Below are 12,941 nucleotides of genomic sequence, written 5' to 3' on the forward strand. Positions count from 1 at the left end.
TTGTATGCATGTATCATTTTTGTATCTGAAGTTATGAATATTGACTATGTATTAGGGATGTAAAATATTAACCCATTAACTGGTAAGCATTAGTCTTAATGGTTAACCTGCCTTAACCATTAACCCCCCAGGTGGGCCAGCTAGCCAACCCTAGCAGCCTTGCACCAGCCAGCTGGCCAACTGACCCCAGCAGCTCTGTGCTGTCCAGCCTACCAACCTCAGCAGCCCTGCACCAGCCGGCCAGAGCGGCCCCAGCCTCAGCCACCCTGGCCAGCCATCGTGGCCCCAGCCTGAGCTGCACCAGCTGGAGTGGTCCCAGCCCCTCTTCCTTTAACCAGTTAACATTTAAATGATATAATTTTAATCATTTAAATGGATAACTTATTAAATAATATTTACATCCCTACTATGTGTCTGTATTTCAAATGTAGTTACATTGGGTAACATCCACTAGACAAGATACTTTCACTCTAGATAGTGGGTGGGGAAGGGCCTATTCGGGGCAATTGGCCATTAGGAAAAAACAATAGGCCTTAGGAGAAGTTTATCTCCCACCTGGGGAGCCGTTCTGAGAAGCTACAGACAGCCTCCAAGTAATGACTGCTATGACTCTATAAGGATGTGTGACCATACCACATGTCTCTGGACTCCATCTTCGGATGTCAGTATTTTTCCACAGACTGGTCTGGGAACCAAGCTTTAGGAACAAAGAGTTTCCATCATATGCAAAAACTATATCAGGCAGGGAGTGACGTCATCTGGAGTTTTTCACTCCCCAGAAGACTCCTGGAATCACCTGAGGAACAAAGACTGAATTGGAAGAAGTGCTGGACCCAGGCTAAAGAGATTTCTAACCTGTGAATGAAACACATGGGGATTCCAAGCTGTAAAGCAAATGCAACTTGCCCCTTAAGAATCTGCATCCTGTTTGTATTTTTGTTTATTTCCTAGGTAATCTGCTTCGATCTGTTTGCTATCACTTATAATCACTTAAAATTTATCTTTTGTAGTTAGTAAACTTGTTTTTGCATTATCTAAACCAGTGAGTTGGAGTGAAGTGTATGGGAATCTTAGCTCAAAGGGCAAAGACTACTGCATATTCCTCTCCACATTGACGGGGAGGGAGCCAACTTTATGAGCTTATGCTGTACGGTTCCTTGTGCAGCACAAGATAGCTTAATTTTGGGTTTATACTCCAAGAGGGGTTGCGTGCCTGGGGAGCTGAGAGTTGACTTGCTGTAGCCTTTCTATTGTTGGTTCATTGCAGGGGCTGGACAGAGAGCCTGCATGTAACTGAAGCTGGATGTGTCCCTACCTGTGTGAATTCTGATGAAAGTGCAGGCTGGAAGGCTTTGCACAAAGTGACCAGATGTCCTGATTTTATAGGGATAGTCCCAATTTTTGGGTCTTTTTCTTATATAGATTCGTATTACCCCCCACCCCCTGTCCTGATTTTTCAAATTTGTGGTCTGGTCATCCTAGCTTTGCAGCTTGTCACAGCAGTACCCTGCGAGAGGGAGCCCAGGCTGGTGGGACAAGGGGCTCAGTGGTACTCCAGTTCCAGGTGGCACCTTGAGGGGGAACATGTTGCACGTCTTGGTAAATGACTACTGCAGAACTGACACAAATTAATTGCAGTTATTGCAAAATATGGGGACAGTGGTAACATGATAACAGAATGACTTAATCACATAAGTGCAGGAGAACTCTTATCACCACAGTAAATCTGTTCTTTGGTTATATAGGCAGTGTTTTTGTCTGCAGTTGTTTGTACATAAAGCAGCACTTTAACAAGCTGTAAATATGTGGATGGCAGAATCTAGTTCTTTCAAGAAACGGTGAACTAAAATGGAATCATAAAAGAAAGATGAGACTCCCATTTTTAAAAGTTAATGGTTTTTATTTTTTAATATTTAAATCACCCACATAGTTTAAATGTGCCATCTTTATTCATTCCTTAGGCATCTATTGTAAAAATGGTAATCATGTAAACTCACCTAGTAATACTGTAGATGTAACATGTAATTGCATAGGACAAAATATAACACTTGCTTCCTATGGGATCTTATCTACCAACTCCTTGAGTTTGCTAAAGTCTGCCTTGAAATCCATTGTCTTTATTTTGCTGTTTTCCCTCTTACTGTTCCTTAGAATCATGAACTCTATCATTTCATGATCACTTTCACCCAAGCTGCCTTCCACTTGGAAATTCTCAGCCAGTTCCTCCTTATTTGTCAAAATCAAATCTAGAAGAGCCTCTACATCCTAGTAGCTTTCTCCACCTTCTGAAATAAAAAATTGTCTCCAATACATTTCAACAACTTGTTGGATAATCTGTGCCCTGTTGTGTTATTTTTTCAACAGAAGTCTGAGCAGTTGAAGTCTCTCATCACCATCAAGTCCTGTGCTTTGGATGATTTTGTTAGTTGTTGTTGTCCACCTCTTCTTCCTGGTTAGGTGGTTTGTAGTAGACCCTTGCCATCTCACATGGATATATCCACCCTTCTTTCTTCCCCTATCCGGAATGCACGTGGAGCCCAGGCCAGGCAGGAGAGCCTGTGCCTCCAGTGGCCACCTACTGGCCAAGTAGGGCAAGGCAGGGAAGCTGAGTGGCTGCTCTGTCACTGAAGATCTATCTCAGACTTTCAAATGCTGTCCTGCTCTACAGGTTATCACCAGGGGAGCTGGGCTGCAGGCATACTGTGGGTCTGACTAGATTGCCTTTTTGGAGTTCAGGAAGGAATTTTTCGAACAGGGGGAAGATTGGCAAGATGCCATGTGTCTTCCCCCACCCCCTTCTTCTCTCAGCACCAGTAGGTTGCTTGATGGAATGATAAGGACAGAGATAGCAACAACAAAAAAGTAGTATAATAACAAACAACTGTTGTTGCAGTCAGTGTGGGAAAAATGCTTTGGAGACCACCTGTTGGGATAAATTCATGCACAGGAGGCAGCTGACATGGAACTCAGCAGCTGGAAAGGTTGAGAAGGTCATAACCTTGCTGAGACTGAGACATCCTTCATCTGTACCCCTTTTTGCCCTGGTGGGAAGAGTCAGCAGCTGAACTGAAGCTTGCCTTTCCTTCAAAAAGGATGGGCTAAGGCAGCTGACTCTCCTTTCGTGTAGGTGTCTGGCTTAAGGCTAGTTGACACCTCTCTAAACCCAATTAATGCCTGGTAGTTTGAGGGAGCAGTTGTCCCACAACATTAGTCTGTTTAAAAGTTCACAAAGTTGTAGCCTAATGTGAGGGGACTTACAAAACCCCATTGTAAGCAGGGGCGTTGCCGGGGCTTGACCCTCCCGGATGAGGAGGGGAGCCACACCAGCCTTGATCTGTCATCTGAGGGTCTAGGTCCTTGGAACTGTAGCCCGCCATCCGGTGGCTCGGTCTTTGGGGATAGAACCTGGTGGCGGCACAGTCAAAGGGGGCCCAGCCCTTGGTTTGGGCAGGGCACCAACGCACAGTTATCTCAGCTCCAGCCCTCTTGGTGCAGGGACGGGCTGGCAAGGGTGCAGGTCACTCGGGCCCTTTGGGACAGGACCGAGCAGTGGCACAGTCAAAGGGGGCCCAGCCCTTGGTTCAGGCAGGGCACCAACACACAGTTATCGCAGTTTAGCTGGCCTCTTCAGGCCGGGGGGAGGGGGATTCTGCCAACCATGGACAGGTGGCAGGGGGAACGCTGGCCCACCCACTCCACTGCTTTCCAGCCCGGGGCCCTAGAAGTGGTGATCACCGCTGCAGATGGTCAGTGGGGATGCTGACCGCAACACACTGGCATGGGTATCGGAAAATCTGCAGCCTGATTCAGGTTGGCTACCCCCAGGCTACTTCCAGTATCCCCCTCCAGGACTACCTGGTTCATGGGACCCGCTTCGGGGACGTCCCACCACGGAGGCTTCTCACGACCAGGGCTGGGCGGCAAGTCCGGCAGCTCCTCCGGGAAGTCGGGCCAGGCCTGTTCTGGGGTGTCCTCAGGGCCGCAGCGGGGGTGGGGCATCTCCGGCTGCTCCTCCTTATAGCGAGCGCAGGGAAGCCCTGGCCAGTCCGGACACCAGCCTGCGGCCCCAGCAGCTTCCCAGTCAGGCACTCCCACTGACAGGTCTGCTCCTGACGGTGGCTGGGGCCCAGCTGAGGGCTGAGGGCCGGCTTTTAGCCTTCCGGGTCGCTGCTTGACACTTTGAGGGGCGGGACTTCCGCTTAGTGGCCCCGCCCCTATGGGTGAGTGACGGGGCTCGACCCTCCCGGATGAGGAGGGGAGCCACACCGCCTCGTTACACCCATGCTCAGGCCAAGGCAGGGGAAAGGCTGGAGCCGTACTGGGTCAGGAAAGCTCTGCCCCTCAGGCACTGCTGAGCATGCTTGTGGGGAAAGGAGCAGTGCAGAGAGAGCTCCAGTAGCCTAGACAAGGGGAGGAGAGAGAGAAACTATTTCTTGGAGACATGGTGCCCTGAGATGATGATGATGATGATGACAGCAGCAGCATCGACTCTTACCGAGCAGGTCTGTCTGTAGTTGTTTAAAAACTAGTTGTTTCTCCCCCTCCAGGGATGGGGAGGACCATGTGCAGAACACCATAGGGTTGCCTGCATCAGCCCTGAGACTCTGGGGTTTGGAGCAAAGGACTATAAATGAACAGCTGCCACACCCCAAACTGAAGCACTGGGTGTGGTATGATGTGGCCCAGGGGAAAGTGAGCAGGAGGTGGGCCAAATATAGACTTTTCTGTGCTCTCCCACTGGGACCCAGTGAAGGGAGAGCCCTACCCATTCGGGGGTAACAGACACATTGAACTAAAAGAGAGACTAGAGCAGCAGTCCCTGGCATAGATGCTGGAACTAGGGGTGCAGGGGGTGCTGCATACGCCCTAGCTTGAAGTGGTATCCATTATATACAGGGTTTACAGTTTGGTTCAGTGGCTCTCAGCACCTCTACTATACAAATTGTTCCAGCACCCCTAGGTCTGCTGACTGAATAGATAACCCCACTACACCAACTTTTAATGCAGAGGTCCCCAGACTGTGGGGCATGCCCCCATGGGGGGGTGCATACTAATGTTCGGAGGGGGGCACAGCAGGGTACGGGTCAGCTCTATGAGCTGCAGGAAGGGAGCACCACTAGGCCGTGCTCCTCTCCCAGCTCTGCTCTAACCTCGGTCTCTGCCCATGGCTTGGCCATGGCTCCACACCCAGCCCCAATCCTGCCCCCAGCTACAGCCTCAGCCTCAGCTCCCTTACCCCTGTCCATGTCCACCCCCTCCCCTCCGGGATCTGTGGCCCTGCTCCTGGCTCTGGGGGAGGGGCAGCACAGACAGGGGTAAGAAGGGTCGCAACCCTGAAAATTTTGGGGACCACTGCTTTAATGCCATTCCTGTGTCTATCTACATTCTTCTGTTTAGACTAATCAAAAGCAATTGTCCATTCATGTGTAGAAAATATACACATCAATCACACTGGAGACTCATTAGCTATGCACTAATAGCTCTATCATAGCTCATTACTCTTATTTACTGTCTTCCTGAAGTGATTCATAAGGGTAGAAGTTATCTAGTTTATTAACTAAAATGGCCTCTGTCCTTTGAATTGAAATAGCTAGTGACCAATGAAGTCTCAGATTACATTCTCTGATAGTTTCTTTAACAAACTGCTGTTGAAACAATGTTGCTAAGTCTAACCGGTTTTTGCTTAGGGCTCTCAATCCATTTCTAATCTACTGGACAAAGCCTCAGAGACTGACTAGGAAGACATGAAGAAATAGTTCATTATGTCTCAATTAACAGAAGACAAAGCTGAGGAACAGCCAGGTACCTGGACGAGCGAGTGATACATGTCAACTCTGTGTTCTTGGGGAGCCAGGGTGCAGTATCCAGCCTGTCTGACTCATGAAGGACACCCCTGCCCCCAGCCTCTGCTTGAACCAAAACCGATCAGAGAGAAGACTTACAGAAAGCAATAAAAGGTGGTGGGAAACTGACAAGAGTGATAGGATTAAGCTAACTCCCCTAGCTTCATCTGCATCAAATATGGGGCATGGAGGCATCTCCATTAGCATACAGAATGGATAACAGAGATTCTAAGGTAAGAACCACCCTAAACTCTGGGACCAGAAAAGGAGGGAAGCACTGCATGATAGGGGATTTCTGCTCTAGATGTTAATGAACCTACACATGCACACACCCAGCTTAGCAGTTGTCAGACCAATTCTAGTAATGAATCCTTGACTGATATCCAAAATACTGAAGCTGCTTAATTGCACTGTGAGCTCCCTGGAAGGAACACCAGAGGTGAAAGTAAGTGGGTGCGGGCAAGTACGGAGGACGGGTAAGAAAAGGAGACTGGCTAAGGGAAGGAGAAGCCTGCATAAGAATAGTTTAAACTCAGCTGTTCCCTGAGTGGTTCAGCCCTCGGGGTTAGGAGTGGTTTCTGGCATCCTTGTTAATTTCACTCACAGTAACTGTGGGGAGGGCGTGTTTGACCATGGCAGGGGCAGTCCTTGTCTGCCCCCTGGATGAGGGGATCTTGTCTCTAATACTAATACACACAACAAATACAAGCATTTGGCTCCACCACTTAAATCCAGAGCTAATAAAAGCAGGTGGAAGGGGAAAAGACCCTGTCACATTGGTTTCTCATCTCCTCCCTCCCCTTCTCCAGCCAGGCTGCAGACAAGGTTCTGCATTCCTTCCCCCATGCAGGGGTTCTCCTCTAGGCCCTAGCTTGCAGTAGGGACACTGGCTGAGATGCCTGCTGCTGCTGCCTGCATAAGAACAGTTTAAACTCAGTTGTTCCCTGCGCAGTTCAGCCCCCAGGGTTAGAAGTTGTTTCTGGCATCCTTGTTAATTTCACTCCCAGTTGTTCTTGGGGTGGGGAGGGTGTGTGTGACCATGGCAGGGGCAGTTCTTTTCTGCCCCCAGGATAAGGGGATCTACTATACACAAAAAACACAATCAAAATCAGGAACCATTTCCAAATTCAAATCTATCCCATTCCCTCCCCAGCAGAGGATCATAGTTGTGATGTTCAAACTGCTTCCAGATCCTCTTTGAAATGTTACTGAACCGTGCAGGGAACAGCTAAGTTTAAACTGTTCTAATGCAGGAGGCAGGCTTCTCTCTCCCTCAGCCAGTCTCCCTGCTCCCTGCTGCAAGCTAGAGGGAATCCCCTGCAGTTGCTGCTCAGTGCCAGGCAGGGAGAAAGCACAGAGCCAGCATCGGCAGCCTGGCTGGAGGAGGAGGGAAGACACGGAGAAAAATGTGACAGTGAGTTTTCACTCTTTCAGGCTTATTCCAATAGTAAAGTTTTATTACAGACAGTACTGGTAGTAGTAATAGTAGCTTTATTTTCTCTCTATGTCATGCAATGGGAAGGATCCATGAAGTACGTAGGAGTGGTGGGTTGTTTGTGATTGGACCATATGGGTAAGAAATGTAAATTACTTTCACCCCTGCCCAAACCCCAGGGCTTCCAGCTGCCTCTGCAGCTGGTAGCTCCGGGGGTGATTTAAAGGGCCTGGCTCCTAGCTTCAGCTGAATCTCCGAGTCCTTTAAATTCTGAATTAAAAGCCCTAGGATTTAAAGGTCCCACTGCTTCTGATAGAGGCCACGCCTCTTCCAGTTGAGGCCCCTCCTCTCTGCAGAACTCTGGAGTACCAGCAAGTCCTTTAAGTTACTTTCATCCCTGAGGAACACCACCCATAGCCAAGAGCGATCAGTTCCTATTGTCTAGCCTAGAGAAAACCCTTGAGTTATCAGTATACCCATAAACAAATCTAGTGTTCTCCCTTGAACCATTGTTGTTTCCATACAAAAAACCCAACCCATGCTCAAGTAAGTGTTCTGATGTCTGGATCCAAACTCTGCATCAGTTCCACCGGGAATTTATCTTCTCCTGACTGACCAGGCTGAGGGCTCTGCCTGTATCCAGCACTCAGTACCCTGAGCTACCACCATCACCTGGGAAACCTGACCAGTTCAGGCTTCATGGAGTGGTAGGGCTCTCTCTCTCTCTCTCTCTCTCTCTCTCTCTCTTTCTGTGTTTTCTTTTTTGACTCAGGTATAACTTTCTAACCCTGACTTATTTGATCAGGTATAGTTGTCTATATATGACTTTTGTGATCTTTAATAATGTAACTATTATGTTTGTTTAGGCTCTCCTTATTTGATTATCACTATTATTCAATAAATAACTTTTATGGTTAAGCTGGTTGCTTCCCTCTCTGTGAACTTTACTCTTTTGTGTGTTTTGCTTCCCCATTTATTCTGAAGCAATGCTCCTCTTACCTAAGCTAAAGATCTCTGTAGTGCCCAAAAATACTGTGGGGTTTGCTCATCAAGTGGGTTACTACCAGTACAATTGTAATGTGAAAGTGGGGCATAAGAGGATAGCAGCTTGGAAGTGCTGCGTGACCCGGAGTACTGAGCCCAGAGGCATATAAGGGTGACAGCCTGAAAGCGCTGTTCGACCCAGACTACTCAGGCTTACTCTATTCCGGTGCATACCTTTTGGCATATAAGGATGGTAGTTTGAAAGTGCTGCTTGACCCAGTCCACTGAGTCCAGGGACATATAAGGGGTCAGCTTGAGAGTGCTGATTGATCCGGTCCGCTCAAACTTGCTCTGTTAATGTGTGTGTGTGTGTGTGTGTGTGTGTGTGTGTGTGTGTGTGTGTGTGTGTGTGTGTGTGTGTGTGTGTGTTCATCTGGTTCTGGAGCTGGAGGAACCCAGCCCTAGGAAACCTAGGTCCTGCAGAATAGCTCCATTGAGAGGGAACTTGCAGAAGGGAGAAGTAGAGCTCTGTCAAAGTTAGACTCAGGACTCACAGTTTGCCAGACCACTCTGTTTTATTAGCACAGCGCTCTGCTAATAATACCCAGATAATGTGAGCACCATGCAAGACACAAACTGTCTTATTTATACAGATAAAAGGGCGAGCACTTAACAAGATAACAAAGGAAGCAGAATCTGATAAGATATACATGCCTAGCCCAGGTAAACTTATTTCCTTACTAACTATTACTGATCATCTGTTAATGTTTCACCATTAGCACCCTTGTTTATGCCTAATGTTTCTTTTCCTGGCATCTGTATTTCAACATTTCTTATTTCTGCTTAAAGGTACATACACATTTCTTTAATCCATTCTTATTTTTACAATATAATTCATTCTACTTTCACAATCCCTCATTTTGGTCAAGCTCACGCCATGACCAACATTTTACTAGGTTCCACATATTAACTGTTCTTTATCTCTTTGTTCATCAGCAATATTCAAAATCATCATATTAGCACTCTGTTTTGGGGCAGTCACCTGGGTGGCATGCCTTACACGATTTTGGATACAACACGAGACTAACTGAAAACATACAAAAATTATTAAAATTCCAAACAGGATAGTCAGGGCTCCCTGAAACAACCAGTTTCCTATGCCAGAGAAATTGAACAGGTTACTTAGCCACTTCCATAAAGAACTCGGCTCTTCATGGGGAAGATATGAGATTTGTTCTAAGTGGCTACAGCGATCTATTACCTCATTGGTATCATCAGGTATAAACACACAACATTGTTTCCAAATGAGAGCACAGGTCCCTCCTTTGGCTGCCAGCACTATGTGCAATGCCTGACGGTTTTGGAGGGCCACCGGTCGGATTGCCCCTGTTTCTTTGGCCAGGGCTCTTAAACTTTCTCCAGTTTTATTTGCCATTATTTTAACCACTGCTTGTAACCTCAGGAGCCTTTTTGCCTGGTGTATTACTCCCCCAAGTGGGATAAAGGAACTGCCAACAGCCTCTTCCCAGGTGTCATTACTGTTCCATATTGTGTTAAACGGACAAGGTCCTCCAGTGAAGTCTGAGGAACTGAGTGGGATAGCCAGGACAGGAACACCAGTTTGAGAGTGGGCTGGGATGTGGCTGCAGAACCAGCATTTAGAAATATTAAGGGTCTGAGCTATCCACACTTGCTGCTGGATAAAAGAATTGTCATTGTGGACTCCCCAGACCTTAAGACATCAGCAGCCGAGGAACAGGCGCCACCAGAGGCACACGTTGGAGGCAGGCCCTTCTGGTTCTGACAACCTCAACTAAGGGAACTGCAGTCACAGTTTTCCGTCCACCAGGCAGCAGGCGCTAGGCTCACTACTGTTTCTTCTTGGGCCTTGCTTTAGGTCGTCATCTGCTTCTGGCAACCCTTACGAGAGCGTAGGTTGTAAGGTATTGCAGGCTGTTCCTCTACGTCGTCCTCTGGAGTCAAAATTGTCTCTGGTCCTGAGGTGGTGATTGGTTCGCTGGGGGTAGTGCATTCTTACACTGCGAAGCATGTGTCCACTCTGCAATGCCAGACAGTTTAACAGCCGTCTGACTAGTAAGCAGTACCTGATGATTCTTTGGGGTTTTTTAAGTCTCTTTGCTTCTTTCCTTGACACTGGCTATAACAATGGCCTTCACACTTTATCTTTTCCTGATGCATACATTTCTCATTCACACACACAGATTGAGAATACAAACAGTAGTATTTTATATCGAGCAAAAAGGCATTGCAGATTAAACCTTGCTGTTTTACAATTAATAACCAAGGCAATTTACATTGAGACCCAGGCCTTCAATGTTTCTTTAATTTGCTTAACATAGACACAATAGAGAATCCTGTCTCTTACTACCTAAATCTTAAAACAAAGAAATGTATATTTAACTAGAGTGCCTAATTTGTAATACATATAGGAAACTGTAGTAGACATCATAACACATCCTAAAACAAAAGGTGACCATAATCAGTCAGAAGGATTGTTCTGGTCTGTTATTCCTTTCTGCTATTCCAAAAGGGTGGCTAGCAGGATGAAATCAAATCATACATTAATTCTCATAGTATATAATAAAATCCAGCTCCTACATATCCCCTTTTGACACTAACATTATTAATCGCCAGTGTCACTTCTTATTTAGTCCACGTAATAGAAAATACTGGGAGGTGATTTGGGCCTGTGGTTCTAGCTTTGCATACATTTGTTTTATCCAACAGCACATTTTAAACATTGTAATTAAACACACACAATTTAAAACCAAAAACAATTGGGGTAGTAACATTAGTATGCTAGTAGTTGTGGGAGACCATCCAGAAAATATGTTATACCAATGGTAAGCTGTTATGTCTTTCTGCAGTGGCAATTCTTAACATGTCTCCATTTGCGTGTATAATATGAATAGTTCCGTTTCCCACATTGGTGTATTTTTTCTAGGAACTATGTTACCTTTTTACCTTTTAACAGCTTGGTAACTTTTTGCCATTCAATGCCAAGACTGATAGAGAACTCAGCTAAATCAGTGCTTACAGTAAGCTGAGACTTTTTGTTGTTGTTGTAGCAAATAGTAAATGTGATTTATTGGTAAAGACGGTACTTCATTACATTTACATTTGTCTTCTGGTGGGTTACTAATGCTTTTAAACATAGCCCATTATACAGTACTTTGGTCTCATTATTAATTTTATTTCCCATACAGGATTCTAGTGAGATGTCTTTACTACAGGGCTTTGGAGCAACAGGTATGGATAAGCATACCCACTTTTGAGGAGTCCACTTGGTACAACCTCTGGTGTCCAATAGTTTCCCTTTCTCCCCAGCCCACTGGCTTGAGGTCCAGGGCAGTCAGAAAGATCCCAGGTGCAATCTGCGGAGTGGGCTAACCTTTCATATTTTTGCTGCCAGAGCCTGTTGGTGTGCAATTTTAACAACAATTTCTTCACTTAACAAATTTTGTCTCACCGTACTGGAGACATACTGCATTTATTTATATCGATAGGTATCAAACAATGATTTTTCCCTTGCTTTAACAGATGCATCAAAACCTTAATATTTTCTGATATTACCCAAAACATCTTATGTTCTAAATATCTGCATTTCAGTACATTCCATAGCTATTGCAGTATGGTTTTTTTACTTTCGTTTGTTCTTGTAATAGGTTGTTCTGTAGCTGGTATTAGCTTTTCTGATTTTCTGAAAGACAAAAATAACATTTTTCTACCCCTTTTGGGGTGGCATTGATTATTGCTTGAAAGATTCCTTTCTTTTACAAATTCCCTTGCTGATTGCAGGCAAAACAGAAGAATTACCCCCATATTTTCCTATGTTTTTTGTTCTATGGGCAGGCCAGGTTTTAATGGGTTCTACTTTTTAAGGGTTATGGGGAAATTATTCCACTGTTTAGCTATTAAATTCATGAGGTGGTGTACCTCAAGTTTTTCTTCTTATATAGCAGACCAAGTTTGTAATGTTTTTCCTGCTGTGTTAAGTTTTAAGTTTATTCACAGGTAATAGCAGAGAAGCATCATTACCATATTACCTTCAAGGATTTTTCCAAAAATCATACACACTATACACTGTTACAGGGGTACTTACTAACATTACATTTATTTCAATGTTTAAGAGATTTGATGCTAAATGTTATTGTAAATATTAAAGGGATTTTGTTATACCATGTCTTTTATTTAGGCAATTTCTTTTGTGCTGGCAATTCTCACCTTCTTTTATCAGTTAGGTAATTTGCATCAGCACAGGCTTGGCTTTTGGATTCAAAGCCATCAGCAGAGCTCAGACTCTGTCTTAAAAGGGACACAATCAACTTCCACCAGAGTTTTGATTTCTTTCCACTTTCAACTCCTGCTTACAAAACACACAGAGATCTGAAAAAGAAAACAGTCTATTGCAGCTCTTTTTGGAGCCTGCAGTGAGGAGCCCTGGCTCCCAGATGCGCCTGAGAGGGCCGAGCCGCTGCAGCCTCCAACGTGGGCGGAGCCACCGCTGCCCATTCCCGCCCCCTGGAAGTCAAGGGGCGGGACAGGAAGTATAAAAGCACAGCCCCGGCCCTCACTTGGAGGCCGGCCGCCGAAGAGACCAGACGTGGCTGGCTGAGCTCCTGCCTGGCCTGAGCTTTCCCGTGCCCAGTATCCTGAGG

At 45.9% G+C, this 12,941-nt stretch overlaps 1 protein-coding gene and 1 long non-coding RNA gene across 7 annotated transcripts in view; one reads left to right on the forward strand and one right to left on the reverse strand.

Annotated features, from left to right (window-relative positions):
• The window catches only part of AP1S2 (adaptor related protein complex 1 subunit sigma 2), a 79,969-nt gene extending 75,837 nt beyond the window's left edge, over window positions 1-4,132 (reverse strand). For 3 of the 6 annotated variants that reach the window (XM_030573566.1, XM_030573587.1, XM_030573596.1), the window contains exon 1: window positions 3,856-4,126. In XM_030573566.1, coding sequence (XP_030429426.1) covers window positions 3,856-3,999 — 144 coding nt within the window. In that variant the 5' untranslated portion in view covers window positions 4,000-4,126. Of the gene's footprint in view, window positions 1-3,855 lie in introns of all 6 variants that reach the window. The other 3 variants (XM_030573577.1, XM_030573606.1, XM_030573556.1) reach the window with 3 other exon arrangements.
• An 88-nt stretch (window positions 4,133-4,220) lies between these two features.
• LOC115656643 lies at window positions 4,221-11,533 on the forward strand. Its single transcript, XR_004001710.1, has 3 exons — window positions 4,221-4,502; window positions 5,688-6,076; window positions 11,490-11,533. It is a non-coding gene; the product is annotated as an uncharacterized LOC115656643 (long non-coding RNA).
• The last annotated feature ends 1,408 nt before the right edge of the window (window positions 11,534-12,941 follow it).

The sequence above is a fragment of the Gopherus evgoodei genome, chromosome 1, assembly GCF_007399415.2.
Source record: "Gopherus evgoodei ecotype Sinaloan lineage chromosome 1, rGopEvg1_v1.p, whole genome shotgun sequence".
Classification (NCBI taxonomy): domain Eukaryota; kingdom Metazoa; phylum Chordata; order Testudines; family Testudinidae; genus Gopherus; species Gopherus evgoodei.